This window comes from Mus musculus, chromosome 9, assembly GCF_000001635.26.
Source record: "Mus musculus strain C57BL/6J chromosome 9, GRCm38.p6 C57BL/6J".
NCBI lineage: Eukaryota > Metazoa > Chordata > Mammalia > Rodentia > Muridae > Mus > Mus musculus.
In genome coordinates, this window is record NC_000075.6 from 110577369 (window position 1) to 110601519 (window position 24151).

A 24151-nucleotide genomic window follows, 5' to 3' on the forward strand; every position below is an offset into this window, starting at 1 on the left:
CTGAGAAAATCCCCACTTCTGGAGAGAGGATTAAATGAGCTACTTTTTCTATACCTTATGTACACAGACCACTGACTGCTTAGGCTTGCAAGGCACTCACTATACACAGTTCTCTTAGAGTAGTCCTCATATCACCTAGCACATTGCTACTTAGGAATGTGTTCATTTGTACATACAGATTTGCTGGGCTACATTTTTAGCAGGGACGTGTGCATCTCTTTCTGAGTGGAAGAACTGCTGTACATCATGTGTCCTACTGAAAATGTAGCTTAGATTTCACAAGGCAAAACAGTGATTACAAATAATTAGTTGTAATTTGACTGGAAAAAAATCTTCATTCAATTGGATCATATGAAAAGGAGGTAAGGGCCTCATGAATTTGCCAGTTTGAATTGTTGTAACGTGAAGAGGTCATAATAGTAATTTAAGGTCTTCTTTGCAAACACTTAGAAATAGGATGTGCATCTCTCCTTCTCATCACTGGGGGTAGCTTATTTCTACCTGGATTAGAGATAGCTTCCTATGAGCAGTTAGTATTTCTTAATGACTGCTCCTTTTCTCTTATTTCATCTTTTTTTTTTAGGCACTGCTTTTACAATACACTGTTTTAGCCAGGCCTGGTGGTGCACAACTTTAGCCTCAGCACTCAGAAGACAGAGGCAGGAGAGTCTGTGAGTTTAAGGCCAGCCTGGTCTACATAGTGAGTTCCTGGAAATCCAGGGCTAGGTAGAGAGACCCTGTCTCAAAACCAAACCGAACTACATTTGGTTAGAAAATTCAACATTAAACTTTGCATAAGGCTTGAAATATGATTACCTAAACTAATGGTTTAGAGTTGATACTTGGAATTTAACTCCACCACTAATATTGTCTGTAAAAAAGATTTGTTAGCCAGGGCTATACAGAGAAGCCCTGTCTCAAAAAACAAAAAAAGAAAAATAAAAAGAAAGATTTGTACATGAAGTTGCATGTCCTGAGCTTCTATGATAAATTGATAAGTCTGTAGAGTAAAAGAGATTTATAAGCCTATATAGATTTGCCTCCAGGAAATGCTGCATTGAGAATATTTTTAAGTGTCTCAGTTTTTATGGTTTTGTTTGTTTGCAGGTTTTTCTTCTTTTTATTTTATTTTTCTTTTTTCTTTTTTTCTTTTTATTTTATTTTTTGAGACACAAGTTTTCTGTGTGTAGCCCTGGCTCCTGAAACTCACTGTGTAGAGCCAGGTTGGCCTTGAGCTCAGAGAGCCACCTACTTCTGCCTCCCATACATATAGTGCTGCACCACCACCATATTTAAGTGTCTCTCTCTCTTTCTCTTTTTTTAAAGACAAAAATGTTCTAAAAGTTCTTACTGGTTTTGTTTTGTTTTGTTTTTGTAAGAAACAGGATCTAGCTATAATAATCCAGATGTGAGGATTAAAGGCGTGCATTATAGGTATGCGCCATCACTCTTAGCAGGAGGTGTGCACCCTTTCTCTGCCCTCCCCCTTAAGCTAGGATCTCACCGTGTAGTTCCTACTGGCCTGGAACTTGCTAGCCACTGCTTCTGCCAAAGGCATCACCATCACTAGCCAAGGTCACTTTTTATTTAGTGGTCCATTTTGTTTGGTGGTGCCCTGTAACCCCCAAGATTGAGGGGAAAGGATCATGATGTCTCAGAAGGCAAAGTAGCTGTTAGAGATCTGGAGCGCTGCTGGTTTTGTTTCCAAAGTGGCTGTGTTCCATGATTGTATATTATATATTGGCTGTGGCTACTCTAGTGATTACTCTACTTTAGTAATTCCACAGAGAAGTGATAAAGATTGTAATGTTTGTTCTGTCCTTTCCAGAAAAAGTTTACCAAAATCTATTTTAATGATAAAGCATAGAATTTGCTAAGTGAAGTAATTTTTACTTTATACATTTGGGTGAGTGAGCCATTAATTTTGTTTTCTCAAAGTCAGTTATCCATGTTTCTATTGCCTGTGAAGGTAATTTTTGTAGTTATGTCTTGACTTTATTTAGGAAAAGATAGTTCAAATGTAAGACTATATGAGAGGCAGAAGAGTAATAAATATTATAGAAAGAATTTCCTAATGGGAAAAGATTTCTAAGGACCATGATAAACCTGTCAGTAACTTGAGAATTTTCTAGTATAGATCAAACCACATAAATTTTTCTAGCTAGTGAATTTTAAATTCCAAATAAAATTTCAGAGTTAGAAACATCCAAGAATGTCCTGTATGTGTTCTACATGATACACATGTTATAGTGATAAATACATAGAAAATTAGCTAAAAATCCCTTCATGCCCTGTATTCAGACTCTACAATGTAAATTTTGCTAAATTAATCATGTTAAGTTACATTCATGTTCCTAAAAGGAATATTGCCGTGTTCTTCAAAGCACTCAGTGGTATTGCTGAAGTGTCTGCCAGGCTTCTCCAAAGTTACTATTTACTTGGGAATGGTGGCTCATGCTGTAATGTCATCACCAGAAGGATCATAATAAGTTCTAGGCCACCTGGGCCACATGGACAATTCCAATTCAAGGCAAGTGTGACTATACATTGACACACTATCTTCCTTCCTTTAGGGGGAAAAATACTACAATGGGGAGCAATTTCAGAACTCTGTAAAGTTGTTTTTTCGTGGAATGTGTCCGAGTCACTGCTTGCCTAACTGCTTTTAGACTCATGGACTCTCATTCTCTTGAGTGGATTGTGCTGTATTAATTTCAACGTTTGATGCTTATGTTACCTCATGTTTGGCCAGTGAAAACTTGTTGGCTTCTGTCTCATTTTGATTTGTTTTTGTTTTAAAATTTCTGACATAGCATGTTGTTCCAGGTTCAGTTTGTACCTGGCCTTCCTAGCTCCTAATTATATACACACACACACACACACACACACACACACACACACACACACACACACAGAGTACTTATTCTTTGTGGTGGGAAACTTTATTTGCCACTAAGCCTGAGGACCTCCTTGAGTGTGATACTTGGAATCCACATAATGGAAGGAGAGAACCTCCGCCTGGGCCCTCCATGTGTGTTGGTGGCAGGCACATCCATACATTAATACAGTCACACAATACATAGGTTTCTTTTGTTATAATGAGACTAAGAGAACACTGTAGTAGCATTGCATAAACCCCTTAATTTACAGAATGTACATCAAGTACTTAAAAGAACAAAGCCAATGGACGTGAACATTATGTCTGTCTAATTTTTTATTTTCAAGATTTATTTAGTGTGTATACAGTCATCTGCTTTTATGTATGCCTACAGGCCACAGATGGTTGTGAGCCACCATGTGGTTGCTGGGAATTGAACTCAGGACCTCTGACAGAGTAGACAGTGCTCTTAACCTCTGAGACATCTCTCCAGCCCGTGTCTGTCTAATCTTGCCCAACAGTTTTTCTTCCATGTGAGCCATGTTATCTGTTCATATATGTTTACCTTTGCATATCTTCAGGCATACTGTTCTCCTTGTTTGGAATATCTTTTTAGCCTTTACAGATTCGATTTATGGTTTTAGTCCTTTATAAAATGCAATGTGGTATTAACAGATTATAAAAATTACTTGCATAGATGTTAATTCTCTATTCTAAACATGGTTATCCTTAAGGGCATCAGCCACTTAACGTTTTTTATTTATTTGGTTTATTTATTTATTTAGGTGTTTTTTTTTTTTGGTTTTTCGAGACAGGGTTTCTTTGTGTAGCCCTGGCTGTCCTGGAACTGACTCTGTAGATCAGGCTGGCCTTGAACTCAGAAATTCGACTGCCTCTGCCACCCAAGTCCTGGGATTAAAGGCGTGTGCCACCACACCCAGCACGTTTTTTATTTTTGAAATGATATCTTGATATGAGATAACCTGGAACTTGCTTTGTATACCTGCCTGACATTACCCTTGGTGTGATGATTCTGTGCCTATTTCCTGGGTGCTGGGATTATAGTCATGGCCTGTGGCATGTGACTCAGGTGGTTTGTGTGTTTGTTCATTTGTTCCTCCCTTCTGTCTATCTGTCCATTTGTCCTTTGTTTTTTCTGAGACAGGGTTTTTCTGTGTAGCCTTCGATGTTATGGAACTCTCTAGATTGGACTGGCCTCAAGACTGGCCTGCCTCTCTACCTCCTGAGTGCTAGGATTAGATACATGTGCCACCACTGCCCAGCTACGGGATAGTTTCTAGATAGTTGTAGTAAAGGTTAAGTTATAGTATCTCTGTAGTAATGATTGGAGTAAATTACCTCTTAATTGTATTCCACAAATAGTCGATGATATACTCAGTATCTAGAATCATCTTCTGGAAGGACAACTTTGTGTCAGTGTCCTTTAAATTTTTTTTTTTTAATGGTTCTACTTTTACACTGTTAAGGTTACATTTTTCTTAATGTTCCTTGTATGCACAACAGGTTCTGACCCCCACCTTCCTACAGTTCCATGTCAGATCATTCTAGTCCAGCAGTCACAGTCAGCTTCTAGTATTTTTGTATTTTCTTTTTCTTAAAACTTGCTTTTCTTTTAGATTTCTCTTAAGGATTTGCCTTTCCTATGGGAAATGATTGTTTTTCAAGACCGTATCTTTTTCTGCTCTCTTTATATATTCTCAGCAAATGGCATTTCACAGTAGTACTTGGAGCAAAGGTAGTGATAGCTTTTGTTTCCGCCTCTGGATACTCCTGTGTTGTGCTTTTAAGACCCTGTTGCATATTGTATTCTGGTTGTTTGTAAATACTTGTGTCTCTGAGAGCATAAATTTCTAGTGTGAGTTTTGTGTTTGATGGGTAATCAGAAAATATATACATAGGTATCATGTGATCTTTTCAACCTGTCAGAAAACACCATAAAATTATGATTTAGCTTTTGGTTGAGGAAGCTGACTCTGATTTTCTGATTTAAATAAGCCTATATTCATCTGGACTTTATTTTGCCCAAATTATTGTGACTTCTTTTTTCTTGCCAAGCAGCCCATGGAATTGTGTAATTGAGAAGCTAGCGAGTGAAATGCTTTCTGTAGTTGTAGCAACTATTACTTTAGTGTTGCTCAAAATAACCTCTCACCTTTATATTGTGGTAGTTTTCAGCCTGTGATTAAACATTAAAGGACGTTCATAACTTCTGAAATTACATGGATGTCTAAGCTTTTCTGTTGTGTAGCTAAAGCAACTTCTCTAATAGAAATGTGTATAGGAATCAGATGGGAGAGGAATGAATTGTGCTTCAGAAGGTATTTTCTGGGTGGCTCACACATTCATTAGTGAGGCCCATTCTTTTGCTTTCTTTTTTTTTCCCCCTTTGGTTTTCGAGACAGGGTTTCTCTGTGTAGCCCTGGCTGTCCTGGAACTCACTTTGTAGACCAGGCTGGCCTCGAACTCAGAAATCCACCTGCCTCTGCCTCCCGAGTGCTGGGATTAAAGGCGTGCACCACCACGCCCGGCTAGTAAGGCCCATTCTTAACTTCAGGAGGACTATGATGACTTTCATGTTTAAAACATTATAGTGGATATAATTACATTTGAAAGGTGTGAGAAAAAAATCTTAGATCTGGATTTAATTTAATCATATTTTAAAACAAATCTAAAATGGAAAAACCTTTAACCCTGACGCTTAACTCATTGATTGCTGTCCTATTTCCACAAGCATTTGTTTCTTTCCTGCTCGAGTATTTAGCACTGGCCTTTGGATCTTTGGCAGCAGGAACTATGCTAGCTGTTAAGTTTCTTTTCTTTTTCAAAAAAGTATTTATTTTATGTGTATGAATACACTGTAGCTGTCTTCAGACACACCAGAAGAGGGCATCAGACCCTATTACAGCTGGTTGTAATGTAGCAACCATATGGATTCCAGGAACTAAACCCAATCCTCTGGAAGAGCAGACATGGCTCTTAACTCTGAGCCATGTCTCCAGTTCCCAGCTATTAAAGTAGTAATACTTCATGGGTTAACCCAAGCCCAGCGTATAGAGAGAGAATACAAGTGAGCATTGCTAAGGTAGATGAGCAGAGCCCGAGGAGCAAAGGATAAGAAAAACAAGCTACAATCAAAGTACAGAGAAGTAAGAGGGCTTTGCTAAACAGCGGCATCTTAGCAGTTGCCTCTTAGGTAACCAATTCTTCACCAATACGATGTTTGGTGTGCAGCACTAATAATCCTTTGGTACTATACCTAGAGCTGCTTCAGAGATGTGTGATCTTTTCCTTTTAATTTATAAAGGTCTTTTTTTTTTAAAGATTTATTTATTTTATGTATGTGAGTACACTGTAGCTGTACAGATGGTTGTGAGCCTTCATGTGGTTGTTGGGAATTGAATCTTTAGGACCTCTGCTTGATTTGGTTGGCCCTGCTCACTCAGGTCAACTCTGCTCGCTGAGCCATCTGGCCAGCCTATAAAGGACATTCTTGTATGTAGTCCAAAATGCATTTAATGGAATGATTTTCTTCCTACTCCTGTCTCCTGTTGTTCTCAGGCAGTTAACTATGATTTTTTTTTATACATCCTTCCAGAAGGAAATCATACATATTATGCATGTTATATGGCCAGCTTTTTATTTATTTACTTATTTTTTCAGTCAGTATGTAGTCTAGCTAGGCCTGGAACTCTTTAGACCTAGCTGGTTTGGAACTCAGATCTGCCTGCCTCTGTCTTGTTTGCCATCATACCCAACCTGCTTTTTACATCTGTATTTTGTACTAGTTATAAAGAATATTTTTTACACATGCATGGTCTAAGTATACATAGTTTAATTAGTCCCCTGTTACATCCATATGTGTTGGTCCCACTTTTTGAGTTAATAGTGCATACTTATACATTGCTAGGTCGTTGCTTGATAAATACCCACATTGCTCAATCCTTTTTCTTTCATTCTTTTTTTTTTTCCTGTTTTGGTTTTGTTTATTTTTGTTTGTTTGGAGACAGGGTTTAAGAGTGTGTCTGTGTGTGCACAGCTCATGTTTCATCCTCTCACTTTTTTTTTAAGATTTATTTATTTATTACATGTAAGTACACTGTAGCTGTCTTCAGACACCCCAGAAGAACGCATCAGATCTCATTATGGATGGTTGTGAGCCACCATGTGGTTGCTGGGATTTGAACTCAGGACCTTCTGAAGAACAGTCAGTGCTGTTAACCGCTGAGCCATCACTCCAGCCCATCCTCTCACTTTTTAATCATCTAATATGGTATAGTGCATACTGTTGACAATTATATATGTAACACAGAATTTAGAATTTAAGTCTCAGAATGTCCACAGTCTTTGTATAGGTTTTTTAACATTGTCTTCTGGAAGAATCAGTTTCAAGACCGTACAAATCTAAGAAATGCCTTTAGTTTATTTCCTTTTGTTTAGCAGATACATAGTTATCATTTTCAAGTTAAATTTCATTTAGGATGAAGATACTGGACCTGTAGTATGTTTAGTGCATACTAATATGGTCAAGAACCTGGCTTTAATTTCTATCCTACTCCTGACCCCTCCCCTCAAACAAAGCTCTACTGACTACTCTAGCTCACAGTGTCACTACTGAAGTCTGAACCTTTCCCCCCCCCCCCCCCTTTCTCCTTTTTGAGTTTCTTATATATCTCTGGCTGGCCTCAAATTCAAATACTATACATGTATAGGTAAGGATGACCATGAACTTAGCTCATCCTCGCTCCACCCTCCAAGTGGTGGGATGGCAGGCATTCCTCACCGTGCCTGGCTGTGTGGTACCTGAGTTTTGCAAGTCTAGGCAAACAGTTAAGCTGCACCCCTGGCCTCGGGTGGAATTTCAGTAATGGGGTTTCTCCAGATTCTATTGGCATGAGACATAGCTTTTTCTTCTTCTTTATTTCTTCTTTTGTTCTTTTTTAATTACAAAATATATATCCTGTGTCCGTGAATGTGTTGTGTATGGAGGTGCTGGTGCAGAGGATGCAGAGGTGTCAAACCCTTTGGAGCATCAGGAGCATCGTTACTTAAGGTTCTGAGCCACCTTCAGTGTGGGCGCAGGGGATTGAACTTGGGTCTTCAGGAACAGCACGTCGTTTACCTGCTGAGTCATCTCTTCAGCCCTTATATCTTTCTTCCATGGAGTTATATTTTGTTCCTTTGACTGGTTAGACTTTTTATTTTTTAAGATATAGAACATCTAGTATTTTTTTCTTTCTTTCTTTTTTTTTTTTTTTTTTGGTTTTTTTTTTTTTTTTTTTTTTTTGGTTTTTTACAAGACAGGAAGACAGGGTTTCTCTGTATAGCCCTGGCTGTCCTGGAACTCACTCTTTAGACCAGGCTGGCCTTGAACTCAGAAATCTGCCTGCCTCTGCCTCCCAAGTGCTGGGATTAAAGGTGTGAGCCACCACACCTGGCCTAGTATTCTTTAATTTTGTTTTTCAGCCTCTCATTTCACTTGATCTTAGAAAAGTATGGCTGGGTAGTGGTGGCACACACCTTTATTGAGCACAGCAGGGGCAGGGGCAAGGTGCACCTCAAGAGTAGCCTGGTCTACACAGAGAAGCCCTGTCTCAAAATAAAACAACAAAAAGAAAGAAACAAAAGTGTGTGGAGATGGAGCAGGTAGTGATGTGTCCGCCACAAAAGCATGAGGACCAGGCTTGACATTTGCTCTGCCTTCAGTGGAGACTTCTAACCCCTTTTTGCTTTTTATGTTTTCTTTCATTTTAAATTAGCTCATTGTCAAAACCCTACTATCACGTTTTAAAATCTAGAGCTTATTTACTCTTACTCTAAATTCTTTTCTGTATATAGATTTATATTACTCAAATATGGGTACATTTTCACAAAAAACTAGAAAATATCTAGACACATCCCCCCAGTTTAATAACTTCCCTGGATAGTTCTTGTTTCAAGTTAGGGATAAAATATTCAGGTAGAAATATCTTAAATTTGCCTCCTAGGATTTTTGGGATCAGAAATATTGTGGTGTAATAAAGATTGAATGATTTTGAACATTGGCCCAGGCAAAATCTGAATTAGTTTACTTTGAAGACTTTTAACTTAAATAAAAATGTTACGGTTTGAAGGAAAATGATGAGTGAGCTGCTCTCACAGAGAATAACCCTAGCACTCAGGAAGTGGGGTCAGGAGCAGCAGTTCAAGGTCACTGTAGCCACACTCAGACTCAGGTCAGCTCGCAAGGTGGGACACCCTGTCTCCAAAACCCAAAAAGGGTTGCCTTCGTATGAAATCTAGGCTTGGCTAGTGTCAGATCCAGGATGGTTACTGCTTTAGTCAGCTTTGCACATAATGTATATGTAGTGATAGCCTCTTTATCAGTGTTAAAAATAGGTGGGACTTAGAACAGAAGTCTCAGCCATCTTTCTGGGTGTGTGTTTGTTGTTTTAAAACAGTCTCAAGTAGCCCGAGTTTGCTTGGAATTGGCTGTGTAGCTAAAATTACCTTAAACTTCCTCAAGCGTGCAAAGTTTAGACTGTGGTGTTGCTTTTATTTTATGCATTAGCAAATTAGATTTGTTCTTGGCTCATAGCAGTTACAGCTTGAATGTGTATGTGTGTGTTGGTTGGAAGTACTATCTAGGGACTAAAGAAATGAAAAATAATGATATCTAAATATTGGATGGAGTGAAGAAATAAGATTTCTTTTAGGCCTCTCTTACAATAAGTGTTAAACATAGCATGGTCTCCAGCTCCTAGTACTCTTATAACATGCCAGTCTCTTGACTGGAATGAAGAAAGTGATTCTGTTTTGAAAGTCAGTGTGAGGAAGCACAATTCAAACAAATATTTTCTTCAGTGACCTAAAACTGTGACATTACTATTGGCTTATCATTGTGACATCATTCCTGGTAGAGTTCCCTAGTAGGCTAATGAATTAATACTTTTTATCTACCAGATAAAATAGTCCTAAAAAATTTCCAATAGTTTTCACAAGACTGCTTCCTTTTTATCTTTTAAAATATCATGGGACTTTGGTACAAGTCCATTTTCATTTTTAGGAGTTCAGTCTCCTTATACAAAAATTGAATAGGGGGGAGTAGACAATAGTTTTCTATGTAGTTTTGCCTTCATAAAGTAGAAGATTAAGTTAGTCAACTCCTAATCTTGGGTATACACTGATCAAATTTGTTCCATTTGTTTTTAGATGTCATCTTTACTACAATCACCTATACTACAGTTAATTTGGAAAAAAAAAAATGAATGTGTAGTTTAGGCTGGAGAGATGCCCCAGCAACTAAGAACGTGGATGGCCCTTGCTCTTCCTAAGGATCTGAGTTCTGTTCCCAGCACACATACCCAGCGGCTCACAACCACCTGTTACTCCAGCTCTAGGGGAATTCAGTACCTCTGACCTATGGGCACCTGTATCGTGTATCCATTCTACTCATACACATTTTAAAAGTGGTGTGTGGGTGTGTATGTGTGTTTATATAACATGCACTACTGTGCATGTGTGGAGGACAGTTTTCCTGCAGTCATTTTTTTCTCTTATGTGAGTCCTAGGAATTGAACACAGAGATATCCTTAACATGCTGAGCCATCTTGCTGGTTAACAATGGATATAATCTTTGTAGTAATTTTCTAAGGCACATTAACCACCATAGAATGGATCTCCAACTTTTGAAGTCTGTATAATCAATTTTAAGCATTTTTCACGAACACTTAAAATGTCAGGATCTTATGGAAAAGAACGAAGCTGTGTAATCTGTAGTTGGGCCCTTGGTGTATCCTAAGTATTCTTTATGAATGAACACATTGGTTTTTTGAGTACCTAGATTTACATAGTATATTCAAACCGTTGTTAAACTTCTTCAGATTAATTGGTGGTTATTGATAAGTAGTAGTTTTCCTTTCTCCAAATGTGGTTATTCAGTGGAATAGAGAAACCAGAGCTAAGAGTGTCATCTTTTTCCTTCTTGCCTTTATCCCTGACCCAGTACCCACAGCTAAACTGACAGCCAAGCAACTGTAGGGGTCTCTGAGAGGAGAGTAGCAAACTGAAATGTGTCTTCTCAGTAAAGACAAGCAGCTCAGGGAGAAATAAACCTAGACGTTCTGAGCCAAGGCAGCTTTCCCCAGAGTCTATCTTGCTAGGAGGCATGAGAGCCTTTGAGAAAAAGCCATAAGTAGTTTAGTGGGTCTCGCCTTTCCCTCTGTACATCAGTTATATGAGGAGTTTTTTTGTTTTTTTTTTTTTTTGTTTGTTTTGTTTTTGTTTTTTACAAAGAAGGATTTCTAAGATTTTAGTTTGTCTTGGGTGTGGTTAATATATAAAAGGCTTCCTTGAGTCATTCTGCAGCTGTGGTACAGGATCATAGTTCTAGTGAAAGTCCTTGGACCATAGGAAGGAGGGCTCTAGGGACTAATGGAACGGAGGAATCTACATTTATGCATTAATCTTAGTATTACTCTATCCCAGCATAATATTATCAGCTGTATTGTATGTCATCTAGTCAAGCAAGGAAGCATCTTGGAGTTTGACCCTTAGAGCAATGTAAACATGGTAACCTTTTATAGGTAGTAGCCAAACTTCCAAGTGAGTTGCTCTTTTTGTAAAACAGGGGGCTGTTTTTCTTTTTCTTTCTCCCCCCCCCCAACCCCCCCATGGTGCTGGCCATTGGACCCAGGGCCTGGCACATGCTAAGCCAGCATTGTGCCACTGGGCTGCTGCTTCTACTCCGGGAGTTTGTTTTGAAGCTTTAATTATAGTATATGTGAAACATTTAAGAATGAAACATCATATGTGGGATAAGTGCACAGGTAAAATCATAATAATCTATTGGATATTTTGCTAGTGAGCATATAATATTGAAGAGGTTTTTTTTTGTTGTTGTTGTTTTTCCTTTTTTCTTTAAGACATTTCTCACTGTGTAGCTCTGGCTGTCCTGGAACTCACTGTGTAGACCAGCAGGCCTCAAACTCACAGAGATCTGCCTGCCTCTGACTGCCAAATGCTGGGATTAAAGGCCTGTACCACCATGCTCTCTTAAATATTTCATTTTGAACCGTCATTTGTCTTATGTGGACTATTTCTCATTTCCCCCAAATACTAGATTAAAGTGTGAGATGAGTTTTCTTGGAATACCTTTTCAATATTGGATCACTGGGTCACATAGGTGATATCCAGGCTACATGGGTATGGTTAATATTACACAATTATAAAGGGAGAGAGAGTATCATTGTATACCATTGAGAATGTGTAGGCTCATCATTATGGCTCACTTGAGTCAGTAGTTGGGTAAGAACTTAGGCCCATCTACTAGAATAGTGTGGAATTGACAGACCAGCAAAGTATGTTCTTAGGAATTACCCTGTAAGTAAACATAGTTCAAGGCATAAAAACAGTTTATATTCTTCATGATCAATTTGGTACGGTATTAGATGCCATTTTGGGAGTGTTGATGACCTAATAGTGTTCATCATTGCCCCCTTCCCCTTCTTCTTCCTCCTTCATAGCCTTATGAAAGTAGATAATTTCGCCATTAGCAGGGTTGGTTTTGCATCCATAGAAAAATACATTGAATTGCCTAGTGTGTGCAAAGACACTAAATTTTTTCTCTAGCATGGCAAAGGATGTGGCAGTGGTGGGATGGAACATAGCTCAGTGGTGGAATGCTTGCTTGGGGTATGTGAGAAACTGGTTTCCATCCCCAGCAAAAATAATTTGCTGAATAGCAGGTATTGTCTTTATACTTTTTTAACTGAGTTTACTGCTCTTAGTGTGGGGATTGTAGGTGAGATATTAGAATTGTCCTTATGAATACACTCAGTAAAGAAACAGCAGATGACTTCTACCTGATTTTTGCAGGAATATATATATATATATATGCAGAATGCATTCAAGAATTATTAGAATTCTCAGAAAATAGATTCATTTTCATCGGGCCAGATCCTATTTTATTTAAAGCCAAACGTATTAAGTTTCAGAGAATACTTACTTACCAATCAATCTATTTTCCTTGTAGTGTGTTTTCCTGGCCTTCCTGTAGCTTTATGTTATCAGTTTCAGACCTATGATCTTATCACCTCTACACTGCTAACTCATTTTTTTGTGTGTGTTTTTTGTTGTTTTGCAGGAGGTGTATCGGATTCCAAAGAAAAGTCAAACTGAAAAGGAGAGCACAGGTAGGTTGAAAAACGCTTGCGTAGCTTGGTAACTTTTTAAGAATTCTTTACAGAATTGTGGAGACAACCTGTAAGGACTTGAGTGTTCTTCCTTTTGAAATAAGCATGCATAGAAAAATGAAACATTGGATGTAATAATTTGGAAACTTGAACCTGTATTCTTTCCTAGTGGGTTTTTCCAAAGGAGATATTTCTTAACTGCCTATGTTGTCGCTTTGGTAACTTACCTTTCATTGAACTGTCCCTCTAGAATAGCGAGTCTTTGTTTGTTTGTTTGTTTTCTTGCTCCTTCAGTGCTGGGGGTTGAACCTGGGGCTCTCACATGTTAGGCAAGTACTCCACCACTCAGTTTCTCTTCCTGGCCTTAAAGTAGGCATTCTTTTAAAAAAATTTTTTTTAGGTTTGTATATGAATGCTTTCCTTGTGTCCATGTCTGTTTACAATACATATGCTGGTGCCCGTGGGAGGCCAGAAGAGGCTCCCCAAGAGCAGCAAGGGTCCTTACCCATTGTGCCATCTCTCTACTCCCCCAACCCCCCACCCACCCGGCTTGTTTTTTTTTTTTTTTTTTAAAGAATTACTCTTTTATCTTTATGGGTGTTTTGCCTATATGTGTTAATGTGCAGTATCTATGTGCACCTGGTGCCCTCAGAGGCCAGAGAAAAGCACGAGAGTCTCTAGAACTGAAGTTACACATGGTTGTGAGCTGTCATATGGGTACTGGGAATCAACCCCTAAGTCTTCCGCAAGAACAGCAAGTGCTCTTAACTACAGAGCTGTCTCCAACCCCAAACAGACATCCTTAAATCTATATTGCTAGAGGTACATGGAGCAATATTTACCTCTAGCTGTTCATATATGTAGAGGGGTATGTGTGTTTCTTTAGCAGAGAAGGCTAAGAAATCTTACCAGAGCTGTGTTTATTGGTGCATAGCTTTAATTCCAGTACTCAGGAGGCTGAAACAGGCAGATCTCTGAATTTGAGGCCAGAGATCCAGGACACCCAGGGCTGTACAGAGAAACTCTTTCTCGAAAAAACAAAAAAGAAAAGAAAAAAGAAATCTTCATCAGATTTTCACTGTGTTTCTGACAAACTTTAAGGAACTTAAGGAATGGACTTCGTGGGGCTCTGATTGGTTTCTTGAATCCCTTCTAACATGGAGCCAGTGTTGCTAGAGTGAAAAAGCCAGTGTGTGTGTTAACCTTTACCTTATTTTTCACAAGCATAGGTTCTGATTCCTTAAATAAAGACCTGTGTGATATCTTTCACTTCATTATTCTCTCTTTTGTACATCTTTAAGTTGTAATGGTTTATTCTCTTCATAGCCAGACTTCCTACATGGGACTATAAAGAACTGTAAGAAGATGGTTCTGGTCAGTTTTTTCTCAGTAGAACCATTGGCAGCAATGTAAAGTTGTTAGGGCTACCAGCCTAGGCAATTAGCACTATAGGCAAACCTCCCATGTTTTCTAAGTATCTACTCTAGTATAGTTCTTGGGGAGCTGCAAAGGATGAGCTTGGATTTTTTTTTTTTTGGAAGATTTATTTATTATATGTGAGTACACTGTAGCTGTCTTCAGACACACCAGAAGAGGACATCCAATCTCATTATGGATAGTTGTGAGCCACTGTGTTGTTGCTGGGATTTGAACTCAAGCAGGACCTTAAGAAGAACTCTGAGACATCTCTCTAGCCCCGATCTTGGATTTTTTTCATAGGCAACCTTTTTTATTTATTGTATGTGGAATTTTCTTGCTTAATGTCAGAATAAGGAAATATGAGTTTGTTTTTGGTTTCTCAGTGTTAAGCAACTAACAACTAAAACCTTTAAAATTCGAAGTCAGGACTTGATGAGGGAAGAGTCCATACATTTACCTTTTTGGATAGAAGTATTGTTATATACTTAATGTGTTATTTCCCTACTAAAATAAACTTTTTTAAAAAATAACTTGTCTTCCTAGTAGCTGAACGAGGAAGAGATGCTGCTGCCTTCAGAGATCAAACAGCTCCAAAGACTCCTAACAGGTCTAGAGAGAGAGACCCAGACAAGCAGTCTCAAAATAAAGAGAAAAGGAAACGACGGGGCTCTCTGTCACCACCCTCTTCTGCATATGAGCGGGGAACAAAAAGGCCAGATGACAGGTAGGTGACCAAGTGAGATTTTCTTATTTGAGCAAATCCAAACAAGTCTCCAGGCCCCGTATAGTTCTTTAGCATCCACATTTATGCCGTGGTGCGCACGCACTAAATGATTTGGGAAAGAGAGGATTTATTTATTTATTTTAGAAGGAGGACTTGTTGGGGAAAGAAGGGTTTCAGAGGGAGAAGAATGTCAGGAATGAGAGGATGCACAACTAAAATTCATTATATGAGTATGAAACTTTCAAAGAGTTTTAAAAAAATGAGGCCACCAAGATAGCTAAGTGGGCAAAAGACACTCATTGTCAGGGAAGACACCTAAGTATCCCCACTCCACACATTCATGAGATAAGTACATAAATGAAAGAAAAGTATATAAATTAAGGTTGGGCATGGTAGCATACATCTACAATCCCAGCATTTATATGACAGCAGCAGGAAGATTGTTCAAAGTTCAGAGCCAGTCTGGTCTTAATAGCAAGCTCCAGGTTACACAGTGAGACTCAAGAGGTTTCAAAATATAGGCAGACACACTGTACACATAGTACACACTGTACACACGTACAGCACTGGCTTTTGGAATTAATATTTTCTAGATGAGTAAGTATAAGATTTCACTGGTAAGTTTTAAGACAGATTATTTTTAATAATAGAGTTTTGTGGTTTGCATTTAGTCACATATACTTTTCCCATCTGTTTATCTGTTTTAGACAGGATCACACTAGGATGCCATAACTTAGAGCAGTCTCCTGCCTTAGCCTCCTGGGTTCTGAGGTGACACGTGTTCGCTGCTACGCCTGGCTTTTTTATGTATGTTGAGCACCAAGCTCAGGTGTCTCTGCTGGACAACATACTGGACTATTTTTGGCCCGTGTCACATTTTCTTTTCTTCATTTATTTACAAAGAAATGGGTTTTATCTTGTGTTTTAAAAATCTGTATTTGTGATTATGGAATCTGCCTCAACCCTAAGTAAGAACAGGAAGCTGGTGTAACTACTTCAGACATCTAAACTGAGAATGCTGGTACAAGTGGCCAAGTGTTGGATTTCCTGGGCCTTATTTTTCACTGCCAGATTCCTTTTTATTTGTTTTATGGCTCCTGGGACGGAGTGCAAGGCTCTGTACATGGTAGGTACACACACATTCCACTGAGCTGTATTTCCCAGCCTAGTTTATTTTAAAGATCTGTGTGTGTCCACACCTTCAGAGTTCTGAAGCATTGGATCCTCTTAGAACTGGAGCTACAGGCAGTTGTGAACTGCCTGATATGGGAACTGAGCTGCTGAGGCATCTTTCCAGCTCCCTTGTTTAGTTTGTTTGTGTAGTGCTGGATGTTGAATTTAAGCAATCTCTGCACAACCATCCTCATTTACTAATTTTGAGTGTGAATTTTAGGCAATGTCAAATTAGACTTGATGTGGTTAGTGGTTTCTTCATGAATGACTTACTGTCTTATAAAGGTTTTGATTATGTCCATGATTAGTAACCTTTTGTGGTATTATTTTCTTTGTAGATATGATACACCAACTTCTAAAAAGAAAGTACGAATTAAAGACCGAAACAAACTTTCTACAGAGGAGCGCAGGAAGTTGTTTGAACAAGAGGTGGCACAGAGGGAAGCTCAGAAGCAACAGCAACAGATGCAGAACTTGGGGATGACATCACCACTCCCCTTTGACTCTCTGGGATATAATGCCTCTCATCACCCCTTTGCTGGGTACCCACCAGGTTACCCCATGCAAGCCTATGTGGATCCCAGCAACCCTAATGCTGGAAAGGTGCTTCTGCCCACACCTAGCATGGACCCTGTGTGCTCCCCTGCTCCTTATGATCACGCTCAGCCCTTGGTAGGACATTCTACAGAATCCCTTGCTGCTCCCCCATCTGTGCCAGTGGTGCCGCATGTGGCAGCCTCTGTGGAAGTTTCCAGTTCTCAGTATGTAGCTCAGAATGAAAGTGTTGTACACCAAGACTCCAATGTTCCTGTAATGCCAGTACAAGCTCCAGGCCCAGTCCAAGGACAGAATTACAATGTCTGGGAGTCAAACCAACAGTCTGTCAGTGTACAACAGCAGTATTCTCCTGCACAATCTCAAACAACCATATATTATCAAGGACAGACATGTTCAACTGTCTATAGTGTGACCTCGCCTTATTCACAGACAACTCCTCCAATTGTGCAGGTAATTAATGGTAGAACTTCTCTTTTGTGTTTTAAAGTCTGTTAATGCCATACTAATTAGATCTGATTAAGAGAAATCCTGTTGTTATCCTTATTTTCACTTGAGATGATAATCTGATATGAAGTTCTGTTTCGTGGTTCTAGTGATGAAACATTGGGCCTTTTGCATACACTCATCAGGCATTCTCCCAGTGTATTATATCTAGACCTTGGATCTACCTTGTCCATATCAGTTATCTACTATTTAAAATGTTGGAGTGTAAAATGTCTGATAATTTAAGACAAAAGTATGTCACAGTTTCCATGAGTAAGGAGTTTAGAAGCAACTTTGATGGTCTGGATCATGGTCCATGGAATTAGTCAACCTATTTTCTAGGATTGTAGTCATCTGGAGGCTAGATTAAGAATGGAGGATTTGGGGGCTGGTGAGATAGCTCAGTGGTTAAGAGCACCGACTGCTCTTCCAAAGGTCCTGAGTTCAAATCCCAGCAACCACATGGTGGCTCACAACCATCCGTAACAAAATCTGATGCTCTCTTCTGGAGTGTCTGAAGACAGCTATAGTGTACTTACATAAATGAATAAGTAAATAAATATTTTTTAAAAATGGAGGATTCGCCAGGCGTTGTGGCATACGCCTTTAATCCCAGCACTGGGGAGGCAGAACCAGGTGGATTTCTGAGTTCGAGGCCAGCCTGGTCTACAAATTGAGTTCTAGGACAGTTAGGGCTATACAGAGAAACCTTGTCTCAAAAAACCAAAAAAAAAAAAAAAAACAACAACAACAACAACAAAAAAAGAATGGAGGATTCACTTTGCAGCTTATTTACAACCAAGGCTTCCTAGTAGGACTAGCCACTGTTCCTATCACTTTGCTGTGTTCTGTTCATCACACCAGGAGATAGGGGAGATTGCTTAAGCATGAGCATACTAGGTGGTAGTGATCACTGGAAAGCCGTCATGAAGGCGTTACCACTATAATCTATGATGAAAATATACTTATTTAACCCTTAGTTTACTTTACATATTCCTTGTTTTGTTTTGTTTGTTTGTTTGAGACAGGGTTTCTCTGTGTAGCCTTGACTGTTCTGGAACTCACTCTGTAGACCAGGCTGCCCTCGAACTCAGAAATCCACCTGCCTCTGCCTCCCAAGTGCTGGGATTAAAGGAGTGTGCCACCACTGCCCAACTGCTTTACTCCTCCTGAGAAGTAGATATGTAGTTTCTCTCCCCTCTCTTTGACTTAATTGATCAGAAGTGACTTATGGGTTGGGTAATGATACAATGATATGTGGTATACAAAAATTAAATTTGCAGTAAACTTTTAAAATTTCTGCATGGGACTGCAAAGGTGGCTTAGTGGTTAAGAGCGCTTGCTGAGTCCCTAGAAGACCCGAGTTTGGTTCCCAGCACCCATGTCAGACAGCTCATGGATGCTTGTGGTGTCAGCTCTAATGTATCTGACACCAAATCTTTAGAAATTCTGCATGGTGAGCCTTAGTTAGATATCTTGTCAGGCAATTGTTATGATCATGGTATCACTAAGGGTCAAGGAGTTTAGCTTCCAAAATACTAGGTCCTCTCTACTCCTATTGTATGCTTGGCTTCCTGCTTTATTTTTTTTTAAAGATTTATTTTATTTCATGTATATGAGTACACTGTAGCTATACAGATCATTGTGAGCCTTCATGTGGTTGTTAGGTATTGAATGTAGGACCTGTAGCTGAAGAGGGCGTCAGATCTCATTACGGGTGGTTGTGAGCCACCATGTGGTTGTTGGGATTTGAACTCAGGACCTTTGGAAGAACAGTCAGTGCTCTTACCCACTGAGCCATCTAGCCAGTCCCCCACCCCCTCCCCTGTTTTCTTTAGAAATACCTATTTTCCCTGGGAACTGTTTAGGCTTTTGGGAGGGGTCAGTTGGGGGGGGGCTTGTTTTTGTTTGTTTTTGTTTCCTCAAAATGGGTATTTGGGCTTGGAATGGTGGTTCATGCTTGCAATCCCAGCATGGTGGGAATCTAAGACAGGAGGATAATGAGTTGAAGGCAGGCCTGGACCACATAGTGAGAGCCTGCTTTCAAATACCTAGGAGTAGAACAATTGTTCTGATCTAGCTTTTAAAATGTTTTATAAAAGTTGATATTAAATGCTTTCAATACAAATTATGCCAGGTGATTATAAAATCCATCCTGTAGGAAATAAATTAATGTTACAGATTCTAGGAGGATTTTTTTCCCCCTGAGTAATGTCAAAATCCTTTAACATGGCCTAATAGAGGAATATCATCTGACATAATAATCTAAATGGATCACTTTGGTTGCTCTGGCAAAGAAAATAATGAAAGTTAAGGGCTAGGTAGACCAATTACAAGATTAAGTAACTTACCCAAGAGAATAAGAGTTAGTTAGTTGTACATGATATCGATGTGAAAGGCTATAGAAGACAAAGCTAGCAGATTTTGCTACTAAATTAGATTGGGAAGGCAAGCCAGGTGGTTTTGTTTTGTTTTGATTTTTTTCTCTTCCCACACCTCCCACCCCCAAGTTCTCTGTGAGGTATCTGGTGTTTAACTGGGCTGGCTACAAAAGATCCAGTTAACCAGCCTGCTGACTTTGGTTAGTGCATAACATTAAGCTGAAGTCAGCACTACCAGCATGTAAAAGTATGCCTGTATACATAGCAACTTGTGGCTTATATCTTCTTATAAACATAGACAATCTTTTGCTTCTGGTAACTTGTATTTTTATTGACTTCTGATTATTATCTGAGTGTATATTAAGTTTTTTAAAAGTCGCTTTGATGATATGTTTCCTATTTTACTCTGGTTTGGGATGTGAGCCCAGGCTTACTCCATTTACCCTGTTCTTGTGACATCAGGAAGTATTTTCTGACGAGGGGCATTCTCATTGAAAGATCAGTCTCCTGTTATTAACCTGCGATTTTAAATGCCAGGTTTTATCCCAGTACCACCTTCTCTTCAAGGGACGTTTGGACTCACGTTTACAAAGAGGCAGAGAATAATAGTACATATAGGAAATGACCCAAGGACCATTGTCAGAAAAACAGCCCAGTCAGGAAAGTGTTAACTGGGAACACTTCTTTGTAAGACTGTGTACAGTTTCTTCTTTGCTCCTTTGTGGAGAGTTTAAGCTATACGTTTGGATACTTAAGGCGGCTTTAAAGGCTTTGATCCTAACTACTGAGGCTTATTTCTTAGACGCTGGATGAATTCTTTTAGTTTCCTTATTAACGTTCAGAAATCCGCCTGCCTCTGTCTCCCGAGTGCTGGGATTAAAGGCGTGCACCTCCACAGCCCAGCTCTTAGGAGAGACTGCATGAGAACAAACACCTGCATCTGATGCTGTTAGAGCAGGAAGGATTTTCTGGGTTCATGTCTTGTACATTATGAATTTTAGACTCATTATGTTCTTCTATTTTTGTAGAAATTTTATTATACATTACCAAAAGCTTAGAAACAAGAATTGGATATTAATATTTGATTATCTTCTTAAACCGTGAATCACTGCTGTTGCTCTTACTGTGTCAAAACAACCTGTTGTTACTAGTTGGTAACAAAGGACCTCAAGAAAGTTGCATGTGGTGTATGTACTTATATAAACTCAGGACTGAGGCAGGCTTATGAGTTCAAAGGCAGACTGAGCTATGAAAAAATAAAAATTGAAAAAAAAAGTTTGAGACTACTTCCCAAAAAGAGCAGAATGGACAGAGAGGTGCCTGAGAATCTGTGTGTGTGTGTGTGTGTGTGTGTGTGTGTGTGTGTGTGTGTGTGTGTGTGTGTGTGTGTGTGTGTGGTGTGTCTGAGTATTTAGATCCCTGGAGCAGCACTTGTCGCAGAGAGTTAAACAGACAGTTTCTATGAATAAGAAAGGAGAAGGGCTTGTGTATTTACTTGTGTACCAAATGCATTGATGTGAGATTGAAGTAAATGAGTTGAGTTGGTGATACACACCTTTAATTCCAGCACTCAGAAGGCAGAGACAGGAGAATGTCTGTAAATTCAAGACTAGCCAGAGCTACATAATGAGACTCTTACCTCAAAAACCAAACAAACAGAAAACCAAAAAGTTTCATGTTTGAAACAAAAGTGCTATATATCTGAGCCTAAATATACTCATAAGAAAAATATCTTTTTAAGCTGGGAGTGGTGGTGCATGCCTTTAATCCCAGCACTCAGGAGGCAGAGACAGGCCAGCCTTGTCTACAGAGTGAGTTCTAGGACAGCCAGGGCTACACAGAGAAACCCTGTCTCGAAAAGCTTGTGTCATATTGGAAGTCAGTGTTTCACATAATATGATCCAGAGAGATATAAGTTATAGCTTTGTTTGTTTTGTCTTCTAGAGTTATGCCCAGCCAAGTCTTCAGTATATCCAGGGACAGCAGATTTTCACAGCTCACCCACAAGGAGTGGTGGTACAGCCAACTGCAGCCGTGACTTCAATAGTTGCACCAGGGCAGCCTCAGTCCTTACAGCCAGTAAGAAATATTTCACTTGTTAACTCTCTCATTGTTTGTATATGTCTTTGCAAAAAAAAAAAAAACCTTTTTTCTTTCTTTCCTTCTTTTTTTTTTTAATGATTTATTTTATGTACGTTACTATACTTGTAGCTGTCTTCAGACATACCAGAAGATCCCTTTACAGATGGTTGGGAGCCACCATGTGGGTGCTGGGAATTGAACTTAGGACGTTTGGAACAGCAGTCAGTGCTCTTAACCCCTGAGCCATCTTTCCAGCCCGACAAAAAAATTTTTTTCCAGTGTTTTTTGTCATTTATATGGCCACTCATTTTACCTGGCTACCATGAAGTGTCACACATTTTGTGAAATTACTGCCACGTGTATTGGTAGGATCATTTTTGTTATTAACCTTGAATAATCTTGAAGTAATTTTCTAGACACAAGGCAGGGAATGATGGTATATATAATTGTAATCGCAGTACTCAGGAGGCAGGACAGGATGATCATGAGTTCAAGACCAGCCTGGACTACATAAGTGAGTTGAAGGACTGCCAAGATCCTGTCTTAAAAGAACTAATTTTGGGCTCAGTGAGGTAACTTTGTAACGTCCTTGCTGTGCAGGCCTGGCAGCCCAAGTTTAAGCCCCAGACTTGTGTAAAGGTGGAAGGGGTAAACTGATTAACAAAGTTGTCTACTCTAATGTCTCTGCTGTGTGGTGGCATACATGTGCCTACGTTCTCACAGTAAAGACATTCCAAAAATGCTCCCCCACCCCCACCCCGTACATATTTGTATTTACTTAGTACCAAAATATGATATATAATGAACTAGGTTAGGGATGTAGAATTTTGTAACATACCTCACATTGCATGTTGTATAATATTACCCTGAAATGCTTATAGAAGGATGGATACAGTAAAATCTTGGTGAAATATTACAGTTGTCAATAAAATAGGATTGTAATTGGAATGGGACAGCAATGTATTAGAACACTTAACAGTTCTGGAGAAGACTCAGAGCAGTCTGGCTGTTGATAACTTTAAACGAATAGGAAAGGTAGTGAAGAGAGTTAAAATATGCTGTATGTGAAACAATGAAAATAAGCTACAATGAGCCTGTAAGGTAGTATTTGAAGGCTTGCTATAAGGCTTGGCTTCTTTGGTTATAAACTTGACATTCTGAATAAGGGAGAGGATGGTCACCATCTGTCTTAGTCTCCAATCTATTGCTATAGACCAAACTGGCTTTGATCTTACAGAGATCTACCTGCCTCTGCCTTCTGTAGTGCTGGGATTAAAGGTGTGAGCCACCGCTGCTCAGCCTGTTTTTGTTTGGCAAGGTAACTCTTACAAATGAAAGCATGTAATCGGGGACTCTATTCCACTTTAAGGCCATACCTATTCCTTCCACACAGTGTCACTCCCTGGTGACTAAGCATTCGAATATATGAATTTATGGGAACCATTCCACTCTCTGATCCTCATAGTCTTGTTGTCATATCACAGTACAAAAATGCACTCAGAGCTGGGCATGGTGGTGCACCCCTTTAATCCCAGCACTTGGGAGGCAGAGGCAGGCAGATTTCTGAGTTTGAGGCCAGCCTGGTCTACAAAGTGAGTTCCAGGGCAGCCAGGGCTATACAGAGAAACCCTGTCTCGGAAAAAAAAAATGCACTCAGTCTAACTTCCAAAGTCCTCTCAATACTGTTTAAAAGTTCAAAATCTCTGAGACTCCAGGCAACATCTTAACCGTAGTCCCCTATAAAAGCCAAAGGAAAAAGCAGATCACATACTTTCAGCATACAATTGTACAGAATATACATCAGCCTAGTGAGAAGTACTGGACCCAAGCCTAAAAGCAGCCAGGCAGATTCCAAACCCTCCATCACCATGCCTGGTGTCAGTGCACTCTTCAAGGTGTCCAGCTCCCTCCAGCTTTGTTGTCCGCAGCACACACACTCTTCTGTAAGCTTCCTCTCTCATCTTGTTTTTTTTTCATGGGTGCTTTTGACCTCATTGATTCTTAATTAACCTCTCAAAGGCTCTCTCTGTCCCCCAGTAAGGTCACATTGGCATTAGGGCTTCAACACATGAATTTTAGGGAAACACTTTGGTCATTCATAGTGATTATTGGGTTTTTGAAAGTGTAGCATTGCTGGAGAGACGACTTGGTGGTTAAGGTGTAGTTAAGAAAAAAACAATAGCTGAAAATTATTTCTGAAAAGTAGAGTAGGTTGAATGTTACCATTCTGCCGTCCAGGTCTGTTTATGTATGTCTGTGTCTA

The 24151-nt window shown here is 39.4% G+C and overlaps 1 protein-coding gene across 6 annotated transcripts in view; it reads left to right on the top strand.

Moving 5' to 3' along the window:
• The window catches only part of Setd2 (SET domain containing 2), an 86134-nt gene that overhangs the window by 44869 nt on the left and 17114 nt on the right, over positions 1-24151 (top strand). For 5 of the 6 annotated variants that reach the window (XR_001778892.2, XM_006512088.4, XM_006512091.4 and 2 more), the window contains 4 exons: positions 13020-13068; positions 15031-15211; positions 16723-17392; positions 21751-21885. Coding sequence is in view for 4 of the 6 variants with exons in the window: in XM_006512088.4 (XP_006512151.1) it covers positions 13020-13068; positions 15031-15211; positions 16723-17392; positions 21751-21885 (1035 nt within the window). In the remaining 2 variants the exon portion in view is untranslated. The remainder of the gene's footprint in view (positions 1-13019; positions 13069-15030; positions 15212-16722; positions 17393-21750; positions 21886-24151) is intronic. The other variant, XR_001778893.2, reaches the window with a different exon arrangement.